Source organism: Myotis nattereri (genome assembly GCF_964212035.1).
Source record: "Myotis nattereri genome assembly, chromosome: 9".
NCBI lineage: Eukaryota > Metazoa > Chordata > Mammalia > Chiroptera > Vespertilionidae > Myotis > Myotis nattereri.
The window spans coordinates 44,313,024-44,338,060 of record NC_138084.1 but is presented as its reverse complement, the minus strand read 5'-3'; the positions used below and the strand labels follow the sequence as shown (position 1 = coordinate 44,338,060).

At 38.7% G+C, this 25,037-nt stretch overlaps 1 protein-coding gene across 1 annotated transcript in view; it reads right to left on the bottom strand.

Moving 5' to 3' along the window:
* The window catches only part of POLD3 (DNA polymerase delta 3, accessory subunit), a 63,751-nt gene that overhangs the window by 9,129 nt on the left and 29,585 nt on the right, over window positions 1–25,037 (bottom strand). The window contains exons 8-9 of the mRNA XM_081098729.1: window positions 21,679–21,844; window positions 19,209–19,315 (exon numbers count right to left, since the gene is read on the bottom strand). Coding sequence (XP_080954855.1) covers window positions 19,209–19,315; window positions 21,679–21,844 — 273 coding nt within the window. The remainder of the gene's footprint in view (window positions 1–19,208; window positions 19,316–21,678; window positions 21,845–25,037) is intronic.

Below are 25,037 nucleotides of genomic sequence, written 5' to 3'. Positions count from 1 at the left end.
ACCTGCTCTCTGAATCTCCTGGCTGTATTCAAATTCTTAGCACAAGTCTTGGATCTGAAATCCTCCCAACTGATTAGCTCAGTGTTAAAAATTATGACTGGAGGGTTCAAGGCCAAATGACCTAAAGAGGTGAAGCAGAACGAGAGCCAGAACAAAACAATAAATATACACTTCAAGTATGAAACGGGCCCCCAAACTTTATAGGCTCTGGGACACAAGAGAGAGACATAAAAAGAAAGTGGTCCAGCCATCAGCCCGGCTCTGGGAGGCTAGAACCTGATGGGTGCTCAAGCAAGCAAAAGGCAAGTTAAACCACAGAACCAAGCACTCATTTTCTCTGACCTATAACTATTAAGAAAGCTGTGTCCCAATGTGTTAGAGTGGTAGGAGAAAAGTTTATGCAGTAAGGAAGCCAAAGAAAAGGAATTCTGAGTACCCACAGTAATAAACTCAGGAGTACTTACTCTATTTACAATTCTGTTAAGTACCTGACTTAAGCAAGGAAAACACTTAATGCTAGGGGCACCTTCTAAGACCCCTTTTTCACTTCAATGTATGAAACTGTTAATCTAGATTCCCCTGCCAGACTCTAAGCTCCATAGAGGTATAGGTACCATGATTTCACTGGCACTGAACACACAGTAACAATAACTTCTTATTTTTAAATAAAAACAATTATTTTCTGAACTAAATCTGAGATGAGGGGCTTCTCTGTCAAGAAGATTCAGCATGCCGAAACTGGTTTGGCTCAGTGGATAGAGCGTTGGCCTGCGGACTGAAAGGTCCCAGGTTCGATTCCAGTCAAGGGCATGTACCTGGGTTGCGGGCTCATCCCAGTAGGAGATGTGCAGGAGGCAGCTGATCGATGTTTCTCTCTCATTGATGTTTCTAACTCTCTATCTCTCTCCCTTCCTCTCTGTAAAAAAAATCAATAAAATATATTTAAAAAATAATAATAAATAAATAAATACACTTAGTTTAAAAAAAAAAAAAGAAGATGATTCAGCATATACCTCCCTCTTCACTCACCCCAGAGAAAAACATTATAATGATAAAGGAATGAAATGTAAATACCCCACCCCACGCTAGGGAAGAGAACAAAAGAGAAGCCAAGCACTCTTAATGAGTAAGAAATTTCAACAAATCCCTGGAAGACAGAAGGCAGATGGCTGACAGAAGGTTAATAGAAGCACCAACCAGTTAGATGAGTCAGATGGAAGATGTTACTATCTATTATAAAACTTCCGTTTTATCTGATTTTTGAAATTGTATTAAGGTATTTTAAAAAAATTTTTAATGAAAATATTTTAAGGAAGAAATTATAGGGAAAACAACTAAAATTTTCTGGACTTTACAATCATTCATTCTCATAATAACCCATTATTACTGGGTTAACTCAAAGTCATTATTATTTTAAACTGAGGTTTCATCCAAAGACATTAAAACAAAACAAAACAGAAACAACAAATAAACATGCCCTAGCTGGTTTGGCTCAGTAGATAGAGCGTCAATTGTGAATTTGGTTAACACTTCTATTATAGAGAAAGGGCGAATAGCGATATTAAAATATTTTTTCTAATTAATTTCCTTTCAGTGTGCACGAATTCGTGCACCAGGCCACTAGTCAATGATGAGAGAGAATCACCGATTGGTCACCTCCTGCACACCCCACACTGAGTATCAAGCCTGCAGCCCAGGCATATAGCCTGACTGGGAATCCAACTGTGACCTCCTGGCTTCTAGGTCGACACTCAACCATTGAGCCACACAGGCCAGGCTGAGTTTATTCTTGTATTATTCATTAATTATTGTATTATTTTCTATACAAACAATTGTAAACCTACTTTTGCCCCACCCTGTATAACTGTAAAAAATATGCAGTTTTTCAGTAGCGAGACATCACTTACAGTGCTCTCAACACAAGAAAGCATCCTTTACTGAAAGCAGAACAAGACTGTAGCAAAACAAATTTTAGGGATCCAGCAAGGTTACTGTTGATCAGAATTTTCTGGCAGAGACTGGTAATTAGAATTCCTGGAAATCATAGCTTCCTAGGAAATTTTTTTTACTACCGATCTTAGCCTTCCAAAGGGGGTCATTTGCTTAACATTCTCCATAAGCAATCTGGAAGGACTGAAAATGTTTAGCAAAGACAACATATTGGTTAAAACTATTTCTTCCTAACAATGTAGTTCTTAATGTTACTTCTTTCTGGGTTCAGCCTTCTCTTACTTTATGAAGAGAGTAATTGTTAAAAGTGCTGACTGCCAGGGAGAGAAGAAAGGAATAGCCTCTTAAGTAGAGAGTTAAGGAAATGAAGGTGGGAACTTTCTGAGAGAAGGCAGGATGACTATATTACTTATTACTACTGTTAATTACTGAGCACCTCAACAGGAAAAGTGGAGGGAGAAGAAGAAAACCTCATCTGTGTCAAGCGAACTCCTGGCACTTTTCCTTTTTTTTTTTTAATATGATTTTTGATTTTTTAGAGAGGAAGGGAGAGATTTAGAGGTAGAAACATCAATGAGAAACATCATTGATCAGCTGCCTTCTGCATGCTCCCTACTGGGAATCTAGTCCCGCAACCCGGGCATGTGCCCTGACAGGGAATCGACCAGGGAATCTCTTGGTTCCTGAGTCAACGCTCAACCGCTGAGCCACACCTGTCAGGCTCTCCTGGCACTTTTGACACATTATCTTATTTGATGTTCATAAAAAGCCTACAGTTTCTAATAATATCTCCATTGTAGAGCTGAGAAAACAAGGAATTGAAGTTGATAATCTGTCTAAAGCAGTGGTTCTCAACCTTCCTAATGCTGCGACCCGTTAATATAGTTCCTCATGTTATGGTGACCCCCAACCATAAAATTATTTTCGTTGCTACTTCATAACTATAATTTTGCTACCGTAAACAATATGTAATTATATATGTGTTTTTCGATGGTCTTAGGCGACCCTTGTGAAAGTGTCATTGGACCCCCAAAGGGGTCGCAACCCACAGGTTGAGAAACCGCTGGTCTAAAGAGTCACACAGTAAGTGGTGGAGGTAAGATTTAAATGCAGACTGTCTGACTCCAAAGTCCCTGCCAGCAAGTCCACTCTTGCTGCTTATGTGCTAACTTTGAGCTCAAAACAGCATACTAAATGGCACATATTCAGTGTAACAGAAATAAAACAAGAATAAGTTAGAGACTGTGGAAAGGTTTAAAATAAAATCCCACTGGCTTTGAGACAAAGAAATTTAGAAGTAAATTGGCCATGGTTTATAAATTTAGTCAGATGCCAAAAATTATTTTTGCCAGAGTAAAAATCTGAGAGCCTCTGCTTTACATCATCTGTTACTATAGGTTGTCCATTTCTATCACATTTCTTCTTACTCATTTCCAAACTAAATAACCCCACTCGTATTTCAAATCACCCATGGGTATAATTGTTGTGGGCTAAAGGTCAGAATCACAGAGATTATTTCAAAAGTATGTAATGAGTGCTCAATCAACCACAGTAATTCTTTGACTTAGAAGCTGACTCCTTTACTAATACTAGAGTATCTAGTTTCCCTTTCTAATATACATTAGGTTCATGGCTTCAAAGACTTTTCCAGAATCTTCCCCAAGTTCTTTTCCTGGTTGAAAATAGGGAAGACTGTTCCAATTAACATATATCCCTAAGTTACTTCCAAATTATTTTCCCATGTGTCTGCAGAGAGTTGCCTCTATTTTCTCAATTCTTAACTGGGCAGAATGTTCCTTGATGGTTGTTTCATCAGCACACTTGGGAGTGTTCCTTTAAGTAGTCGTGGTCAAAGCATTTTGATAAATGTCACAGAATGAGTATCTAGCAACTGCCCCTCTGGGATGCCCACAATGCATTCTCCCTACCCATTCCAAGGATTCATTAAAAACCATGGCTCTGTTGGGCACTATACCTCTCACTTACATAAACTTGAACATGTAAGCATGACCTGGAGGATCTAAATCCATGGAAGAGTCAAAAGATGTACCTCCTGTCATAGCCAGATTCAACCTTTTGTACAGTTTCTTAGAACTATTTCTTTCTTTTGCATTACTGTCATCTATATATACTTTTTTTTCCCCACTCAAGAACAGGAGTTATGCTTGAGCTCATACCCCCTTTTGGAGAACTTCTGTTATCATTTTCAGTTCTTATAGTAGTTTCTAAAAGTAGAATTAACAAGTTTAGTTTTGTCCTTCAACAGCATAGCAGGTTCTTTTTTTTTATTTTCCCACTCATTTTTCTTCTTTAATATCGCTCAGCATCGATTTGTTTTTGTCTATGTATCTTTACATGATACTGAATTCCTTTGGACTAGCATTCCTCTCTCCCCTCCCATTATCTAAAATGTTTTATACCCATTATGTCAAGAACTCATGGAGAATCCTAGCTAATAAAAGGGAATATGCAAATTGACCATCACGCTGTAACACGATGGCGGCATCCAAAGCAGAGGTGGGGGATCCTGTAACACAAGATGGCGGCACACACAGCGGAGGCGGGGTTCCCATAACACAAGGTGGCGGCACCCACAGCGGAGGCGGGGGATCCTGTAACACAAGGTAGCGGAGGCGGGGGATCCTGTAACACAAGGTGGCGGCACCCACAGCGGAGGCGGGGGATCCTGTAACACAAGGTGGCGGCACCCACAGCGGAGGCGGGGGAGCCTGTAACACAAGGTGGCGGCACACACAGCGGAGGCGGGGGATCCCGTAACACAAGGTGGCGGCACCCACAGCGGAGACGGGGGATCCTGTAACACAAGGTGGCGGCACCCACAGCGGAGGCGGGGGATCCCGTAACACAAGGTGGCGGCACACACAGTGGAGGCGGGGGATCCTGTAACACAAGGTGGCGGCGCCCAAATCACACCGAAGAGAAGGTGCCTGTGTAAACTGTGAAATGCATGTCCTTAACGAAATTCAAGAGGCATTCACGTTGCATGGAATGAAATGTTCACATTTCAAACTTCCAGACTATCCTTCATTATGAATACAAATACATGCGATGAATCGTACAAGCGACAACAGGCACAGGTTTTGATAAATTCTCTGCATGATGAACAGTTGGCAGCCTTTCAGCCATCGAATATCAAACTCTACACCCCAAATGCTTTTTCTTGGATAGTCCAGGTGGTAGTGGAAAAACATATCTGTATAAAGTTTTAATACATTATATTAGAAGTTGTGATGGTACTGTTTTACCCACAGCGTCTACAGGAATTGCTGCACATTTACTTCTCGATGGAAGAACCTTTCATTCCCAATATAAATTACCAATTCCATTAAATGAAACTTCAATTTCTAGACTCGATATAAACAGTGAAGTTGCTCAAACCACAAAAAAGGCCGAATTCTCATTATTGATGAATGCACCATGGCATCCAGTCATGCTATAAACGCCACAGACAGATTACTAAGAGAAATTATGAATTTGAATGTTACATTTGGTAGGAAAGTTCTCCTTCTCATAGGGGATTTTCGACAATGTCTCAGTGTTGGGCTACATGCTATGCAATCTGCCATAGTACAAACGAGTTTAAAGTACTGTAATGTTTGGGGATGTTTCAGAAAGTTGTCTCTTACAACAAATATGAGATCAGAGGATTCTGCTTATAGTGAATGGTTAGTAAAACTTGGAGATGGCAAACTGGATAGCAGTTTTCATTTAGGAATGGTTATTATTGAAATCCCCTGTGAAATGATTTGTAATGGATCTATTATTGAAGCTACCTTTGGAAATACTATATCTATAGATAATATTAAAAATATATCTAAATGTGCAATTCTTTGTCCAAAAAGTGAGCACGTTCAAAAATTAAATGAAGAAATTTTGGATATACTCAATGGAGATTTTCACACATATTTGAGTGATGATTCCATTGACTCAACAGATGATGTTGAAAAAGAAAATTTTCTCATCGAATTTCTTAATAGTATTACTCCTTCAGGAATGCTGTGTCATAAATTAAAACTGAAAGTGGGTGCAGTCATCATGCTATTGAGAAATCTTAATAGTAAATGGGGTCTTTGTAATGGTACTAGATTTATTATCAAAAGATTAAGACCTAACATTATCGAAGCTGAATTATTAACAGGATCTGCGGAAGGAGAGATTCTTCTGATTCCAAGAATTGATTTGTCCCCATCTGGGCCTCCCATTTAAATTGATTAGAAGACTGTTTCCTGTGATGCCAGCATTTGCAACAACTATTAATAAATCACAAGGACAAACTCTAGACAGAGTAGGAATATTCCTACCTGAACCCGTTTTTGGACATGGTCAGTTATATGTTGCTTTCTCTCGAGTTCAAAGAGTGTGTGATGTTAAAGTTGTAAATACTTCAGCACAAAGGAAATTAGTCAAGCACTCTGAAAGTGTTTTCACTCTTAATGTGGTATACAGGGAGATATTAGAATAAGTTTAATCACTTTATCAGTCATTGTTTGCATCAATGTTATTTTTATATCATGTTTTTGTTTTCATATCATATGTTTGTTGTTTTATACCATGTTTTTGTTGTTAAATCATTTTGTTATTGTTTATTAATAAATTCATATATTATTTTCATATACATTTTACTCATTTCCTCTCATCTCTGACACTTCTATTATAGAGAAAGGGCAAATAGCAATATTAAAATATTTCCTCTAATTAATTCCCTTTTAATGTGCACGAATTTTGTGCACCAGGCCAATAGAATAAATAAATATATTATAGCAACTCAAGCTTTTCACCATTGGTTCTCAAAGCAGGCTTTTGAGGGTAGAAGTCATCTGGCATATCAATTCAAACCAAGGGTCCTTCTCTTAAGCCTCTTTCTCTGCCTATACACTTTCATTAACACAACTTGGAAAGAGATTTTGGCTCTTAGACTACTTAATACAGTCAAACCTCCATTCTTGAATGTCTCCCATCTCAAACAATTTGGTTCTCAACCGAGCTGTTCATGGAAAAAAATGTCTCAGTTGTCCAACAAAAACTTCAGTTCTCAACCTGACAACTCTTTCATGCTGGTACATCAGCATGACAAAAAGCATCTCAGACCACAAACAAAAGAAAGAATGCACCAGTATTAGTCAGTTTACAGCTAAACCTTGCCTTGTTAACATCTCAGGAAACTGTGCTGTGAATATATTTATGGTGAGGTTTCTTTGCTTTTGTTGTTGGCCAAATGGATGATTAGCACAATTTTAAATGATAAAGAGGCCATCAAGAGTGCTAATGCTGCTAGGGTGTGACAGAAACAATGATCAAAGGCAATTGAAGAGGTAGAAAAACTACTGATTTGGATAAATGAAAAGCAATTAGCCAGTAACAACATCTTTTAGTCCATGATATATGAAAAAGTGAAGATGCTGCATAATGACCTCCTGAAAGACACCCCTGGAACAAGTGCTGAAAGGAATTCACTTAAGGCTAGTAGGGGTGGTTCAATCAATTTAAGAAAAGCAGTGTTTATAGAGTAAACAGTACATTAGACATACCCTATATCAGGGATCCTCAAACTACGGCCCACGGGCCACATGCAAATACAAATATTGTATTTGTTCCTGTTTTGTTTTTTTACTTCAAAATAAGATATGTGCAGTGTGCATAGGAATTTGTTCATAGTTTTTTTTTTAAACTATAGTCTGGCCCTCCAACAGTCTGAGTGACAGAGAACTGGCCCCCTGTTTAAAAAGTTTGAGGACCCCTGCCCTATATAATAAAAGGCTAATACGTAAATAGACCGAATGGCAGAACAACCAAACAACCGGTTGCTATGATGTGCACTGACCACCAGGGGGTGCACGTAGAACATGGCAGATGTTGGCCGCAGCGGGATGGTAGAGCAGGTGAGCGGGGCACCAAACCAAGGTGGGACGCTGCTCACTGTCATCAGGGTAAGCCTCTGGTGGTTATTGAAAATTCTTTGCTCCTGTATGCCACGGTCCCACTGGGCGCTCACACCCGCTGCTGGCACCTGGCGCCAGCCCCAATCACTCGGCGCCATCAGCAGGTGTGAGCAGCAGCTGCCAACCCCGACTGCCCCTCAGGGCTTCTCCACCTCCCCTGCTTCTGAGGGGCGATGAGGGCCAGCAGCCGCCTCTCGCACCTACTGCCAGTGACGGTCCCGCTCGCACTGCTGCTGGTGCCAGCCTCAATTGCTCCACGGCGTCAACGGGTGCGAGCAGGGCCAGCGCCATCACCATGTGGGAGTGGCAGTGGCGGGAGCAGGGCTGCCAGCAGACAGGGGGCTGGGGGCCACAGCGGGAGGGGCCAGGCGGGGGCATGGAGGATGGGCCAAGACCCGCCCCTGTGCCAACCGCAGCCTCTCAACCCACAGTTCCTTTCAAGGTGCATGAATTCGTGCACTGGGCCCCTAGTACTGTATATAAGAAAGATTAAAACGGAATCATTTGGGGGGTCTGGAATGAATTAATTCATTTTACACTAATTTTCTAGGTGAGAATCTCACCTTTATTCTGTTTATTATACAAGAGTGTCCATGGAAGGGCCCATGACATCATTCTCTTTCAATGATGACACTATAGATTCTTCATCTTAGCATGGTTTTACTTATATGGTGTGCAACACCACCAACACCCTTGATGCCTACAATATAACCTGTTTTTAAAGATTCACATGAATGGAACACCTCCAGTTTATTTTTTGAAAAAGGAAAGGTCTTCAGCTGATCTTGGTGTACCCTGAGACTTCTGCTGAGTGGCCTCAGACCCACTGGTGTCAAGTCTGAATGTTTATATCATTCTGGTGTGAAAACTATGTGCCCCTACCTGGTGTGACTCACTGAGAACCTGCTTTAAGTAATTCATGTACCACTAGGCCGGTTCTCAACCTTCCTAATGCCACAACCCTTTAATACAGTTCCTCATGTTGTGGTGACCCCCAACCATAACATTATTTTCGTTGCTACTTCATAACTGTAATTTTGCTACTGTTATGAATCGTAATGTAAATATCTGATATGCAGGATGTATTTTCAGAGGTCGCAACCCACAGGTTGAGAACAGCTGCACTAGGGGCTCTTTTAGTGACTAAACCTGATAGATAGCCAGCAAGTGGAGCTGGACCCAGGAGTACCTTGAGCCTCTTGATGACCTACCCCAGGCTGGGTACTGGTGGAAGCAGGCCTCAGTATGAAGCGTGGCCCTTCCCACATGCAGCTTGGCCCAGCAGAGGTAGCCACCAACTGTGGATCACTTTGTAGTTCCTAACAGGTAGCTCAGAGTCAGTCACAGGCAGTGTCTGACACTGACCTGCACCAGAGTCCTCTCCATGGAGTCAATGCTTCAGTGAGTGATAACTGCTGTTCTGGCATATGTAAAGATTTAAATTTCGAGATAAAGTGATCCAAAAAAGGTCTGACTTTGTAAAGATGGTCTGTTACATGCTGTTTGTCGATTGTCATTCAGATGGAAGAATATAAGTATATGCTCAAACCTCTAATAGGTTTTGGAAATACGGGTGATTCAAATAAAGGATAAGTTGACCAGTAATCTTTCCATTCTGGCTTCTTCATTAGTCCCATCAATAAAATTAAACCAAGAAACTTCTTTATATCCACATAAGTAATGTCCATCCATGGTGAAGTTTTAGTCGAGGTTTTGTGGTATATTTCCACTTGGTGATGGTATAAATTGGTTTGAGGAGTAAGGAGATTGAAAAAATCCTTATCAAAAATAAATTGGTTGCCCTAACTGGTTTGGCTCAGTGGATAGAGCGTTGGCCTGTGGACTCAAGGGTCCCAGGTTCGATTCCAGTCAAGGGCATGTACTTTAGTTGCAGGCACATCCCCAGTAGGGGGTGTGCTGGAGGCAGGTGATCGATGTTTCTCTCATTGATGTTTCTAGCTCTCTATCCCTCTCCCTTCCTCTCTGTAAAAAATCAATAAAATATATATTTTTAAATAAATAAATAAATTGGTTACTTCACTTATACTTCGTGGGTCTTCAAATTGAACAGTTATGCCTAAAATCCTATCTAATAATAGACAAACATGGTAATTGACCATACCTTCGCTACGCTTCCCATTTGCTAATCAGGGTGATATGCAAATTTACTGCCAACCAAGATGGCAGCCAGCAGCCAGGCAGCTGAAGCGAACATGAGGCTTGGTTGCCCCGGCGATGGAGGAAGCCAAGGTTCCCCGCCTGCTGCGGCCCAGCTCTGAGCTCCAGATGCAACAAAGTTTCAATTATAGAAGCTAAACAAACCCCAGGTACCTGCTTTCAGCCAGCTGGCCTTGGAGCTGGAGCCGCAACAAAGTTTCAATTACAGGAGGTAAATAAATCCCAGAATAAAAAAAAATTAAAAAAGGAGAGACTGGGAGCTTCAGTTGCAGACTTGGTCTGTCTGAAAACAGCCCTCAGCCCCTCATCCAGACTGGCCAGGCACCCCAGTGGGGACGTCCACCCTAAACGGGGTGTGGCCAGCCTGAAAACAGCCCTCAGCCCCTCATCCAGACTGGCCAGGCACCCTAGTGGGGACCCCAACCCTGAAGGGGGTGCAGGCAGCCTGAAAACAGCCCTCAGCCCTTCATTCAGACTGGCCAGGCACCCCAGTGGGAACACCCACCCTGAAGGTGGTGTGGCCAGCCTGAAAACAGCCATCAGCCCCCCATCCAGACTGGCCAGGCTCCCCACTGGGGACCCCCACCCTAAAGGGAGTGCAGGCAGCCTGAAAACAGCATCAGCCCCTCATTCAGGCTGGCCAGGCACCCCAGTGGGGACCCCCACCCTGAAGGGGGTGCAGGCAGCCTGAAAACAGCCATCAGCCCCTCATCCAGGCTTACCAGGCACCCAAGCGGGACCCCCACCCTGATCCGGGACACCATTCAGGGCAAACCAGCCGGCCCCCAATGGTGCACCAGGCCTCTATCCTATATAGTAAAAGGGTAATATGCAAACTGACCCTAACAGCAGAAAGACTGGGAATGACTGGTCACTATGACACACACTGACCACCAGGGGGCAGACGCTCAATGCAGGAGCTGCCCCCTGGTGGTCAGTGAGCTCCCAGAGGGAGAGCTCTGCTCGGCCACAAGCCAGGCTGATGGCTGCCAGTACAACAGTGGTGGTGGGAGCCTCTCCTGCCTCCTCTGCAGTGCTAAGGATGTCTGACTGCAGCTTAGGTCTGCTCCCCGCTAGCAAGTAGACATCCCCCGAGGGCTGCCGGGCTGCCAGAGGAATGTCTGATTGCCAGCTTAGGCCCAATCCCCTGGGAGCAGGCCTCAGTCAGCAGATGATCATCCCCCGGGGGGTCCCAGACTGTGAGAGGGCACAGTCCAGGCTGAGGGACCACCACCTGCCCCCCCCCCCCCGAGTGCACAAATTTTTGTGCACCAGGCCTCTAGTATTTATATAAACCTCTAAGGCTGGTAAATGTCTTTTTCTGCCCATACTTCTTCAGAATCACTTTTGCTGTCAGGTATTATCACATTTCTCTTTTGTCTTTGTGATGGTCTAATGTCAGACTCATTACTATCTTCCAACAAAATACTACTATCTTCCAGTACATAATTCACTCAAAAGTTCTTCTCTGCCGCAACATGTCTTTTTTAAAACTTTTGCCATAATAAAAAATGGATAGAAAGAATTAGATGTATTGCTTGTCACATCTCTTGAAATACTGACGCACGAGTTGAGAAAAAGACACACATAATGAAGAGGAAAACTAGGGACGGCCAATCAAGTACCAAGTGGTGAAGTGGCTCATATCTTGCACCTCTTATAATCTGAGCCTAAACAAAGATAACTAAGAAAACAGTCTAGAGCTCTCTTTTAAAACTCTATATTGGTTTCAGATCTTAAAATTACTTAAATTAATGTAAGTGCAGACATGAGTTATCTGTGACCAGTCAATGCAATTTGGGAGTGGAAACACAAGTTAACCCGTGACTGGTCAGCAACGTTCAGACGCAGAAACATGAGTGTACTCATGATGGATCAGCAAGGTGCTGGGATGCTCAAGGAACTTAGGGGATGAATGGAGGAACTCAGTAAAACTGTAACAAAGAGATAGTAAGCATAAACAAATGATATAGAAACCATAAAAAAGAGCTAGTCAGAAATGAAGAATACAATACCTGAAATGAATAATGCACTAGAAGGAATGAACAGCAGATTAGATGAAGTAGTGAGTCAAATCAGCCATTTGGAAGACAACATAACAGAAGACACACATTCAGAATAGCAACAACAAAAAAAATTTTTAAAATGAGTTTAAGAGACCTCTGGGACAACATCAAGCATAACAACATCTGCATCATAGGGGTAATGGAGGAAAAGAGAGAGACAAAGGAATTGAGAACCTGTTTGAAGAAATAATAACTGAAAACTAGTTTCCTAACTTGTTGAAGAAAAAAGGCACACACGCCCAGGAAGTACAGAGAATCTCAAACAAAAAGAACCAGAGCGGCCCACCCACATCAAGACACTTCATAATTAAATGGCAAAGGTTAAAGACAAGAGAAGTATTATAAACAGCAAGAGAAAGACAGTTAATTACCTACAAGTAAGCTCCCATAAGTCTATCAGCTGATTTCTCAAAATGTAACACTAGAAGCTGGAGGGAATGGCACAAAGTATTCAAAGTAATGAAAAGCAAGAACCTGCATCCAAGACTACTCTATCTAACAAGGCTATCATTTAAAATGGAAGGTGAAGTAAAGAGCTCCCCAGACCAAAATAAAGGTTAAAGGAGTTCATTACCACCAAACCAGTATTACAAAAAATGTTAAAGGGACTTCTTTAAGAAAAAAAGAAAACATAAATATGAATAATAAAATAGCAATAACTACATACTTATAAATAATCATTTTAAATATAAATAGATTAAATGCTACAATCAAAAGACATAGGGTAACTGAGTGGATAAGAAAACAAGAGACTTCAGATAAAAGACACACAGACTGAAAGTAAGGGGATAGAAAAAGATATGTCATGGTAATGGAAACAAAAAAAGAGAGCTGGAGTAGCAATACTTATACCAAACAAAATAGACTTTAAAACAAAAGCTATAGTAAGAGACAAAGAGAAGGACATTACATAACAATAAAGGGAGCAATCCAACAAGAGTACATAACCCTTGTAAACATTTATGCACCCAACATAAGAGCGCCTAATATATAAACAAAGCAAATACTGGACATAAAGGGAGAGGTTGATAGCAATACAGTAATACTAGGACTTTAATACTCCATTGACATCAATGGATAGATCTTCCAGACAGAAAATCAACAAGAAAACATCAGCCTAAAATGACACAGTAGGCCAGATGGACTTAATTTATACTTTCAGAGCATTTCATACCAAAGCAGCAGAGTATACATTCTTTTCAAGTGCACACAGAGCATTTTCCAGTATAGACCACATATCAGGACACAAAACAAGTCTCAATAAATTTAAGAAGATTGAAATCATATCAAGTATCTTCTCCATGACTACAATGGTATGAAACTAGAAAGCAAGTATAAGAAAAAAACAACAACAACTGAAAAACACAAACACGTAAAGGCTAAATAACATGCTACCAACCAATGAATGGGTTCATAATGAAATCAAGGAAGAAATCAAAGGATACCCTGAGGCAAATAAAAATGAAAACACAACAACCCTAAATCTATGAGACACAGTGAAAGCAGTCCTAAGAGGGAAATTCATACAATTACAGTCCTACTTCAAGAAACATGAAAAATCTTGCCTACCCGATATGGCTCAGTGAATAGAGTGTCAGCCTATGAACTGAAGGGTCCTGGGTTCAATTCAGGTCAAGGGCACACACCTCAGTTTTAGGCTCAATCCCTGGCCCTGGTCGGGGTGTGGAAGGCAACCAATCGATGTTTCTCTCTCTGTCTCTCCCCCTCTCTTCCACACTCTCTAAAATTCAATGGAAAAATATCCTCGGGTGAGGATTAACAATAAAAGAAACATGAAAAATCTCAAACAATCTTACCTTACACCTAGAGGAACCAGAAAAAGAACAAAGTCCAAAGTGAGTGGAAGGAAGGAAATAATAAAGATCAAGTGGAAATTAACAAAATAGAGTCTAAAAAAAAAAGAAAGATTAATAAAACCAAGAGCTGCTTCTTTGTAAAGATAAACAAGACTGACAAATCTTTAACCAGACTCATTAAGAAAAAGAGAGGACCCAAATAAATAAAATCAGAAATGAAAGAAGTAACAACTGACACCACAAATAGACAAAGGATTATGAGAAATTATGAGTAACTATATGCCAACAAATTGGACAATATGGAAATGAATAAATTCCTAGAAAAATACAATCTTCCAAAAGTGAATCAAAAAGAAACAGAAAATCTCAACAGATTAATTATAACTAATGAAATCAACGCAGTATTCAAAAAATTCTCAGCAAACAAAAGTTCTGGACCAGTTGGCTTCACAGGTGAATTTTACCAAACATTTCAAGACTAACACCTGTTCTTCTCAAATTATTCCAAAAAATTCAAGAGGAGGGAAAACTCCCAATCTCATTTTACAAGGCCAGCATTATCCTAATTTCAAAATCAGATAAAGACACTACAAAGAAAAAAAATTATAGGCCAATATCCCTGATAAACATAGATGCAAAAAATCATCTATAGCCGAAACCGGTTTGGCTCAGTGGATAGAGCGTCGGCCTGCGGACTGAAAGGTCCCAGGTTCGATTCTGGTCAAGGGCATGTACCTGGGTTGCGGGCATATCCCAGTAGGAGATGTGCAGGAGGCAGCTGATCGATGTTTCTCTCTCATTGATGTTTCTGACTCTCTATCTCTCTCCCTTCCTCTCTGTAAAAAATCAATAAAATATATTTTAAAAAAATCATCTATAAAATATTATCAAACTGAATTAAGTAAAACATTAAAAAGATCATACACCATGGTACAGTGAGATTTCATCCTAGGATGCAAGGTTGGTACAATATCCACAAATAAATGTGATACACCACATAAACTAACTGAAAAATAAAAAAATATAATATCAATAATGCAGAAAAGGCTTTTGTCAAAATCCAGCATCCATTTATGAAAAAAACTCTTAGCAAAGTGGGAATAGAGGAAACCTACTTCAACATAATAAAGGTCATATATACGATAAACCCACAACTAACATTGTACTCAGTGGGGAAAAACTAAAAGTGTTTCCCTTAAGATTAGGAACAAGATAAGGATATCCACTTTCACCACTCTTATTTAGCATAGTACTGGAAGTCCTAGCCATAGCAATCAGGCAAGAAGAAGAAATAAAAGACATCCAAATTGGAAAGGAAGAAATAAAACTGTCATTATTTGCAGACAACGTGATACTGTATATAGAGAACCCTAAAGATTCCACCATAAAACTAGAACTGATAAATGAATTCATTAAAGCAGCAGGACACAAAATAAATATTTAGAAATTGGTAGCATTTTTATATACCAACTAGAGGCCCGGTAAATGAAATTCATGCATGGGTAGGGTCCCTAGGCCTGGCTGGCAGTCAGGGCCGATCGGGGCCTTCCTTTCAGCTGTCAACCAGGGCCTTCCTTCATTCCATGCCACCCCCTGGTGGTCAGCACACATCATAGCGAGCAATTGAACTCCTGGTTTAACTCCCAAGGGGACAATTTGCATATTAGGCTTTTATATAGAGAGATAATGAACTATCACAGCACTTTCAACCAGTATGCTGCAAGGATTTTTAAAACATGCAATACCTGACCAGTCAGGGGCAATGGCCTCTTTTCCCTTAGATTGTCAAATAAAAAAATGACAACAGCCAACACAACAACAGCCCTCCAATTTGAATAAATCAAAATTAGATTTATTTTTTTGTTCAGATCAGCAAAAAATGTTTTTGGGATGCCACAGAAATTTAGTAATTAGTTATGTGTGCCATGAGATGATAAAGACTGAAAATCCCTGAACTATCAGAAAGAGAAATTAAGAAAACAATCCCACTTACTATTGCATCAAAATAAAATAAAATACCTAGGAATAAATTTAACCAAGGTGGTAAAATACCGGTAATTTGGAAAATTTTAAGACACTGAAGAAAGAAATTGAAGAAGATACAAACAAATGGAAACATATACTGTGCTTATGGACAGGAAGAATTAACATAATTAAAATGCCCATAATACCTAAAGCAATCTGTAGATTCCATGCAATCCCTATCAAAATACAAATGGAATTTTTACAGAACTAGAATAATTCAAAAATTTATATGAAACCACAAAAGACCCCGAATAGCCAGAGCAATCTTGAGAAAGAACAAGTTAGAGGTATCACACTCCTAATTTCAAACTATAAGACTATAATAAAATTGCATGGTTCTGGCATAAAAACAGACACACAGATCAATGGAACAGAGTAGAGAGGCCAGAAATAAACCCACACCTATATGGCCAATTAATATAGCAAGAACATTCAATAGGGTAAAGACAGTCTAGTTAAGAAATCGTGCTGGAAAAAATAGATACATGCAATGAATGAAACTAGACCGCTTTCTTATACCATATATAAGAATAAACTCAAAATGGATTAAGGACTTAAATGTAAAACTTGAAACCTAAAACTCCTAGAAGAAAACATAGGCAGTAAAATCTCTGACATTTCTCTTAGCAATACTTTTTTTTCTAATATATCTCCTAAGGCAAGGAAACAAAAGAAAAAATAAACAAAATGGAACTACATCAAACTAAAAAGGTTTTTTAACAGTGAAAAAACCATCAACAAATGAAAAGACAACCTGCTAAATGGGAGAAGTTATTCACCAATGATATATCCAATGAGGGGTTAATATCCAAAATTTATAAAAAACTCATACCACTCAACACCCCCCCCAAAAAAACAAAAAAATAACCAATTCAATTTAAAAAATGGGTAGAGGACCTGAATAGACACTCCTCCCAAAAGGACATACAGATGGCCAAAAGAAATAGGAAAAGATGATCAACCTCATTAATCATCAGAGAGATGCAAATTAAAACCATGATGACATATCACCTCACACCTGTCAGAAACTGTGTCATCAACAAATCAACCAGTGTTGGAGAGGATGTAGAGAAAAGGGGACTTTCTTGCACTGTTGATAGAAATACAGATTAGTGCAGTCACTATGAAAAACAGTATGGAGGTTCTTCAAAAAATTCAAAATAGAACTGTCTCATGACCCAGCAATTCCACTCTGGGTATATACCCAAAGAAACCCAAAATACTAATATGAAAGAATATATGCACCCCTATGTTCACTGCAGCATTATTTACAACTATTGGCCTGGTGCACGGATTCATGCACATTGAAAGGAAATTAGAAGAAATATTTTAATATCGCTATTCGCCCTTTCTCTATAATAGAAGTGTCAACCAAATTCACGATCAACAATGACAGATCGAAACACATGCATTCGATAGGCACCAGCGAGAGCTTTATATGTATAGCGCATGCGCGAGTCAACTTAGCCTTTTATAGATATAGAATAAACTTGCTTAATTAGACCTGCTTTCTGATGTAAATTTTTCCAGCCCAGTGAAGCACCCCAACTTCTCTTTCAGGTAATTGTCAGCAACAAAGCAGTAAACATCAACATGAAGCAGATTATTATTGTAGATCACACAGGGAGAACAAAGGGTAAAATATTTAACTGCAGCAGTGTTTGACTATATTCTGTGCAGTGAGAAAACCTGAAGTCATTTTCAAGGTCCACCATTTCTTCTTTTCAGTCAGGTCAAGTTTCTAAGCTTTCTAAATCTCCGTCTTCTGGCTAATGAAAAGAAAATAGGATTCCACCAAGTCTCTTATCTACCTACTCCAGGACTTCTGTGAGGATCAAATGAAATGAGGCACGGGAAAATGCTTCACAGACATTTGGTTACAGTGTAACATGTTTCCACCTGGCTCTAAAGCAAGTCGTGTTCCTGGGCTGAAGAAACTACAAAGAGGCTAGTCGTCACTAGGGAGAGGAAGCCGGGCATTGCTTTGTGACGTTATTACCCGGACGGACACTTAGCATATTAGCCTTTTATATACATACATAGCCAAGATATGTGCTCATTAACAGATGAGTAGATAAAAAAAAGTGGTGGTACATATATACAATGGAGTATTATTTGGCCATAAAAAAGAATGAAATCCTACCATTTGCAACAGCATGGGTGGACCTGGAAGGTATTATGCTAAGTGAAATAAGTCAGACAGAGAAAGACAAGTACCATATGATTTCACTTATGTGTGGAATCTAAAGGGCAAAATAAATGAACAAACAAAATAGAAAAAGACAGATACAGAAAACAAAACAGATGGGGGAACAGTGCCAGGTGGTGGTAGCAGTGGTGTTTGTGGGGCTGGGTGAAAAAGGTGAAGGTAGTTACAAAATGTCCTGTGGATATAAAGTACAGCACAGGGAACAAAGCATTATTGTAATAACTATGCACAATTCCAAGTGGGTACTTGAAATATTGGGGGACCACTTTGTAAAGTATATTATAATCTAACCACTATGCTGCACACCTAAAACTAATACAGAATAATACTGAATACAAACTGCAATTGAAAAATAATATTTAAATTTAAAAATAAATAAAAAGAAAAGGTTTTTGATGATATATATGTTAATAATCCTTATTTTCTTTTCCTTTGTATTGTTATTTTGGCAAATTACAAGAAAATGATAGTTCTGGTCAAAAGGCTAAAGTAAAGTAGATTTTAAACAGAAATAGGTGCTATATGTATCTGAATGCTAGGATTACTAGAGTAGTTGTAACCCATACTAAATTACTTTTTAGCTCTTTGGGCATCATAGTAAGAATTGACCCCTGCTGTGGACTGAATGTTTATGTTTCCCCAAAATTCCTATGTTGAAGCCCTAGTCCCTAATGTGATGGTTCCTGGAAGTGGGGATTTTGGGAAGTAACTGAATCAAGAGAACGGGGCCTAATGAATGAGATTAGTGCCTTTACTAGCAACATAAGAGGATTTCTCTTCCTGCCATGCGAGGACAGAGCGAAAAAGATGTTCTTCTGCTAACCAGGAAGAGCTCTCTCATTAGGAACTGAATCAGCCAGTATCCTCATTTTGGACTTCTCAGCCTACAAAATTGTGAGGAATAAATTTCCGTTGTGTAAGCCACCCAGCCTATGGTATTTTTGTTATAACAGCCTGAACTGACAGACAATCCTACTAGCCAAAAATTAATAGCAATACCCACCTTCATCCTCACTGCTATCAGACTCAGGAAGTTTAAGTCTTCTCCTCTTTTTCTTCATGTTTACAGCTTCTTTTGTCTCATCATCAGAGAACTCTACTCGCTTCCCCCTGTGGCCATCCAGGAAAAATTGAAGCATGTTACACAAAATAAAATTATAAATATTCATATGCTACTATGGGTCTTGCATCATAACTCATGGTCTTAATTCCAGAGGACAGAAAAATCAGTAAGAATTCTTTTTAAGGCTAACTGACCAGAACTAGGTTACTTCATGGGATGACCAGAATAAAAATTTTCTCTAGCTCTCTCTAGACCACTGGAAACTACTACCAGATTATTGAGCATGTTCCTAAATTCTTACTGCCCCTATTGGCCTTTTAATTAAACAAGCATTCAATAAGCAGCTACCAGCTACATATATGAGGCTCTTTGCTAAACAATGAGGATGTAAGGATCAAGAAAATACTGTTCTCAAGGAGCTTTAACTGGAAAAACAGGTATAAGCACTACTGTAATACAATGTGATCATTTTACCGGACAAATGTTATGGGACATGAGTCTTACTTAAAACTTTAAAAGCTAAGTATAAGTTCATCAGATAGAAAAGGGGTACATATTTTATAGAGAAAAAAACAATATGAGCAAAAGCATTAGACCTCAAGGTGTTTCTAATGACGTAATAAAAAACCTATCTTCCATCCCATCCTGACATTATTTCGCTCCTCTGGTTACTCCATCACATTGCTCATTCATTAAAGGGCCCACTGTATGTTACAGACATAATTTATATCTACAAGTATTTTATTTCTTATATAACTTTAAGTATCAACTTATTTTTCTATCTTAAGGTATGAAAAGACAAATTAAACTCAAAATAAATAGAAGGAAATAATAAATATAAGAGCAAAAATCAATGAAATAAAGAAAATTAACACAGCTAAAAGGCATTAGTTTTGGGGGAAAAGATTAATAAAATTAAAAAGCCTTTTACAAGACTGATAAAAAAGACAAAAAATATAAAGAATGAAAGAATCTGCAGTGGTAACTACAGATACTCAAAGAATAAGGATATATTATGGACAACTTTACCCAATAAGCTCAACAACTTAGATGAAATAAATTCCTTTAAAAACACAACCTAACTGACTCAAAAAGAACAAAAGAATTTGAAGAGCTCTATTTAAAGATATAAAATTAATTTCTTAAAAAAAACTTCCCAAAAAGAAAACTCCAGGCCCAGATTCACTTGTGAATTTTATCAAACTTTGAAGAGAGAAATACATATCATATACAAATAGAAAACAGAGAAGTACTAAACTCCTCCCAATTTTAATAAGTCGGCATAACACTAATACTAAAATATGATTAATGTTACTAGAAAAGAAAAGATCCATAGACCTTGTAAATGTAGGGGCAAAAAATCCTTATAATATTAAGTAGACTCCAGCAATATGTAAAAAGGCTAATAGACCACGACCAAGTTGGGGTTTATCCCAAGAATGCAAGGTTGGTTTAACATTTGAAAACCAATCAATGTAATTCACTATATTAACAGAAACACTGTATGACCATTTCAATAAATGCAGAAAAACCATCTGTCAAAATTCAACACCCATTCATAATAAAACCTCCCAGCAAACTAGGAACAGAATTTCTTCCATCTAATAAAGGGCACCTATTAAAAACATATAGTTAATGTTATACTCAGTGCTGAAATACTGAATGCAATCCTGTCAATAACCATCAAAAACAAATGTACCCATGCTGGGACATTTTAATCCACACATATCACATGTTCCTAGGAGGTGAGGCCAGCTGGACAGAGCCTTGACCCTGAAACTTCAGCATTTTGTTGATGTTTTCTATCAGAGTATCCCCAACCTTGCCACAAAAGTAAAGCATTTCTGGGCCTATCAGTGCTGACAGTGTCCTTTAGAATTTCTTTCAACAGACTAATTCCTACCAACTATGAGGTAGTGTCTCAAATTCCTGGATCCATTTTTAACAGCTTGTGTGCTTTTTATTTTCTTTTCTAATTACATTTTACCACTTGAAAAATAAACTCATTGATATAAAAAGAAAACAAAGAACTTTTTCTCTTAAATTTGACTGGAAAGAGTAACCTTTCATTTGCAATTTGAAGTGAAAAACAGACACACCATCAGGCACACTTATGCCATGTCCACAAATTCAAAATAAAGGAGAAAAAACAATTGATTTAGGTCAATGGAGTCCAAAAAATAGACTTTGGGCTTTAAATGTCCTAAAATGCAGGTTCTAGGTCTACTTCACTAGACAACTAGACAAGATATTGAACTTCTCCCCTCACTTTGGTTATGTAGCCGTATCCTGACGGCATCAAGTAGGATTTAGTGCTCAACTGAAAACTGCCTGCCGTCAATAAGCCCAGACAGACCTTCTCAACCCCAGAAGAAACACACTTTCCCCATAAGTGACAAAATTTTCCTACCTTTTTCTCTCCTGCTGCTGCATCTTAATAGGCTCTGCTTTTTTGCTGGGTTTCTTCAGACCTGCAGGGGCTGCCAGCTTTGGTTCAGTGACAGACAGTAGAGGTTGTTCCACTACTTTTTCTTCTTTCACTTCTTGTTCTGAATCCAAGTTGACTTTAAGTTTATCTACAAATCAAGTATAAAAGACAATGTACAATCCCATCAGGCAATATTAATCTATCATTCCTTTGACAGCCTACAAGTGCCAGGTAATATGTTAAAAGCAGGGGCTAAGGGGGGAAAAATACATTCCCTGTCCTAACAGAGCTCATGGTCTAGTCAGAGAACATTTCTCCTTTCCAACTACCACTCTCGCTATTATTGTTTTCTTTTCTGCCTCCAGCTAATCCCTCTTAATATCACAGCCCCCACGGCAAGTGATAGTAAAAGCAAGGCTTAGGAAAGAAGTATCACTGTTCTCATTAGCTAGATGAGGAAACTAGCTCAGAGGAATTGAAGAGTCAGAGGACTTAAAATGCTTCCCAAGAGTACACAGCTTACAAATAGTGACAAGAGAAATTTGTGCTAAAATCTTATTTTCTACTAGTAGCCCTGAGCACAAATCCGTGCGCCAGTAGCTCTCTGCCTGTTGCCCCGCCCTCCTATAGCCCCCCCAGCCCCCACTCTCCCCCACACCCTTCATAGCTGGCTGCCCTGCCCCCTCCTGTAGCTCTCTGCCTGCTGCCCTGCCCTCCTGTAGCCCCCCCAGCCCCCACTCTTCCCCACCCCCCTCATAGCTTGCTGCCCTGCCCCCTCCTGTAGCTCTCCACTGCCAGCTTGTGGCTCGCTGCCCCGCCCTCCTGTTGATCCATGATCCAGTGGTTACGAGGTCGGTCGTTATGCTTCACGGTGTAACGACCATTTGCATATACATCTTTATTATATGGGATTAGTCTATGCTTTTAAGCCTGCATACTTTTATATCCTACTACCTTAATGATATAATTGAAAGACTACTTTGGAATCAGAAAAGTTTGGTTCAAATACTACTTCATTCTGGGCAAGTTAATTTAAAAGTCAATCTTCTCTGTAAAAACTGTAGTAATATTTAGAAGATTTTCATAAGGATTAAAAGAGATCAACATATGAGGTTAAGTGATTTACTTTAAGGTAACACTGATGGGAAAGGAAGAGCCAGTTTAACTGCTCAAAGTCTTTACCCCTTTTCCTACACCAAGCTGAAAAACACAAAAACAACTATGGTGTAGTGCAGAACACTAAGAAATTTAAGCAGGATGGGCCTTCCATCTGAGAAATTATAGAAGAAATATACAGAAACTATATGCTATATTCAGTAATAGTTTTTTTTTTTAAAGAAAATTCACACAATACTCTCAGAAAGTTGTAAACAGCCTCTTCAATAAGTAGTTTTGGTTATAAGTCATAAAATAGCTTAAACCATCCAAAGTTCAGGAAAAAATTATTGCTATCTTAGTTTTTGGCTGTTACACATAGCTTAGTATAATAGTTTATAAATAAAGTACATTATTTGAAAAAAATAGATGATGGATAAAAGTGTAACATGTAATCTGTTTATGCTTTCTTTTTTGAAAACTTAAATGGGGAATCTGTATGGTTGAATCCACCATGGTGTCATTCTCTATTGCATTTTTACTACTGCTGTTATAAAGTATCAGTACTTCTCAAACTTTCCCACCTAACTATATAGAAGAGTAAACATGACCCGAAAAATGTTCGCTGAAGTTGCATGTGCATCTTTAAAGTTTATGCAAATTCTGCATTCTATCATATAATTGACATTATTTTGTTAGTATCTATTTCAAAATTACATCATGAGGAGGAAAAACCTCCAAATATTTCCTATCTACCCCATGGGTTGAAGAAAAAGAGGCTATTAATTTCAGAAAACTGATCTAAACTAAAATACCTTTGATCAAATAGATTTAGCATCCAGAGTTTTATTCTCTGTTTTGATTTCACCTCATTTTGGGAACTCCAATTTATACATATATAAAACTATAATTGGCCAATTAGCTGGTAAAGAGGCAGTTTATTTGTAACAATTTCAGGCAACTATTAAGAAAAATTTAATCACATTTTCTCATTACCTGAATGGTCAAGTTACTTGTATCATCTGACTAATTAAAAGCATCTCATTTTTATATTCAAGAAAATATAAAACCACTTTTCAAGCAAAGAAAAGTAACACAATGACTTTAATTGTCATCAAAGCTGCAATTGTTTTAACATAAAAGGCATTAATTTTTTTGGTTATTGAGATATAATTCACACATCATAAAATTTACCCTTTATGCGTAAATTGTACAATTCAGTGTTTTTCATTTGTGCAACCATCACCAGTATCCAATTTTACAACATTTTCATCACTCCCAGACCTTGACAAGCACTAACCTACTTTCTCTATAGACTTGCCTATTCTGGACATTTTGTATAAATGGAATCAAACAATACATGGCCTTTTATTTTTGGCTGCTTTCATTTCTCATGTTTCAAGGTTCATCCATGTTGTAGCATGTATCAATACTTCATTCTTTTTTGACTGAATAATATTCCATCGTGTGGATATGCCACTGTAGTATATCCATTCATCAAAATATGGACCTTTGGGTTGTTTCCACTTTTTAGCTATTATGAATGCTGCTGCTATGAACATCTGTGTACAAGTTTTGTGTGGACATACAGTTTTAATTCTTGAGTAGATACCTGGCAGTGGAACTGCAGGATACCTCTGGATTTAACTTTTTTTTTTAGTATTGCCATACTTTTTTTTAAAGTGAGCACATCATTTTACATTCCCACAGCAATGTATGAGAGTTCAACTTCTCCACATCTCTGTCACTGCTTGTCCAGCATTAAGTTGTAAATGTTCAAGTTCCCACAGTCACCTCTCTTCATCTAGCTCTCAAGCTTCATTTTCATTGCAATGACCTTGTTATGTATAAAATATAATAAAAATATTCATCAATTTAACTGTAAACATTCAGCCTTGAAAAAAACGTTAATCAACTTTGTAAGCCATTCTTTTTATTAGGTAAATATTGAATTATTTTATATTATTTAGGTTTTATTCCTCTATTACATTCCATCATAACACCCTTTACTCTCTGCCTAACAGTTACAATCATTAACTATTTTATTGTTTTTATATTTAGCCTTTATATTTATTTGTGTCTCTGCCATGAGAATGAATATAAGGGCCACGAGGAATCTTGTTTGCATATGTTTTGATCCATTGTAGCACCAATGCATAATGGTGCCAAGCACATAGTAGGTGTCAGTAAATACTTGCTAAATAACACATGAATAAATAAATGTATACTTCTGTATAGTTTGATTT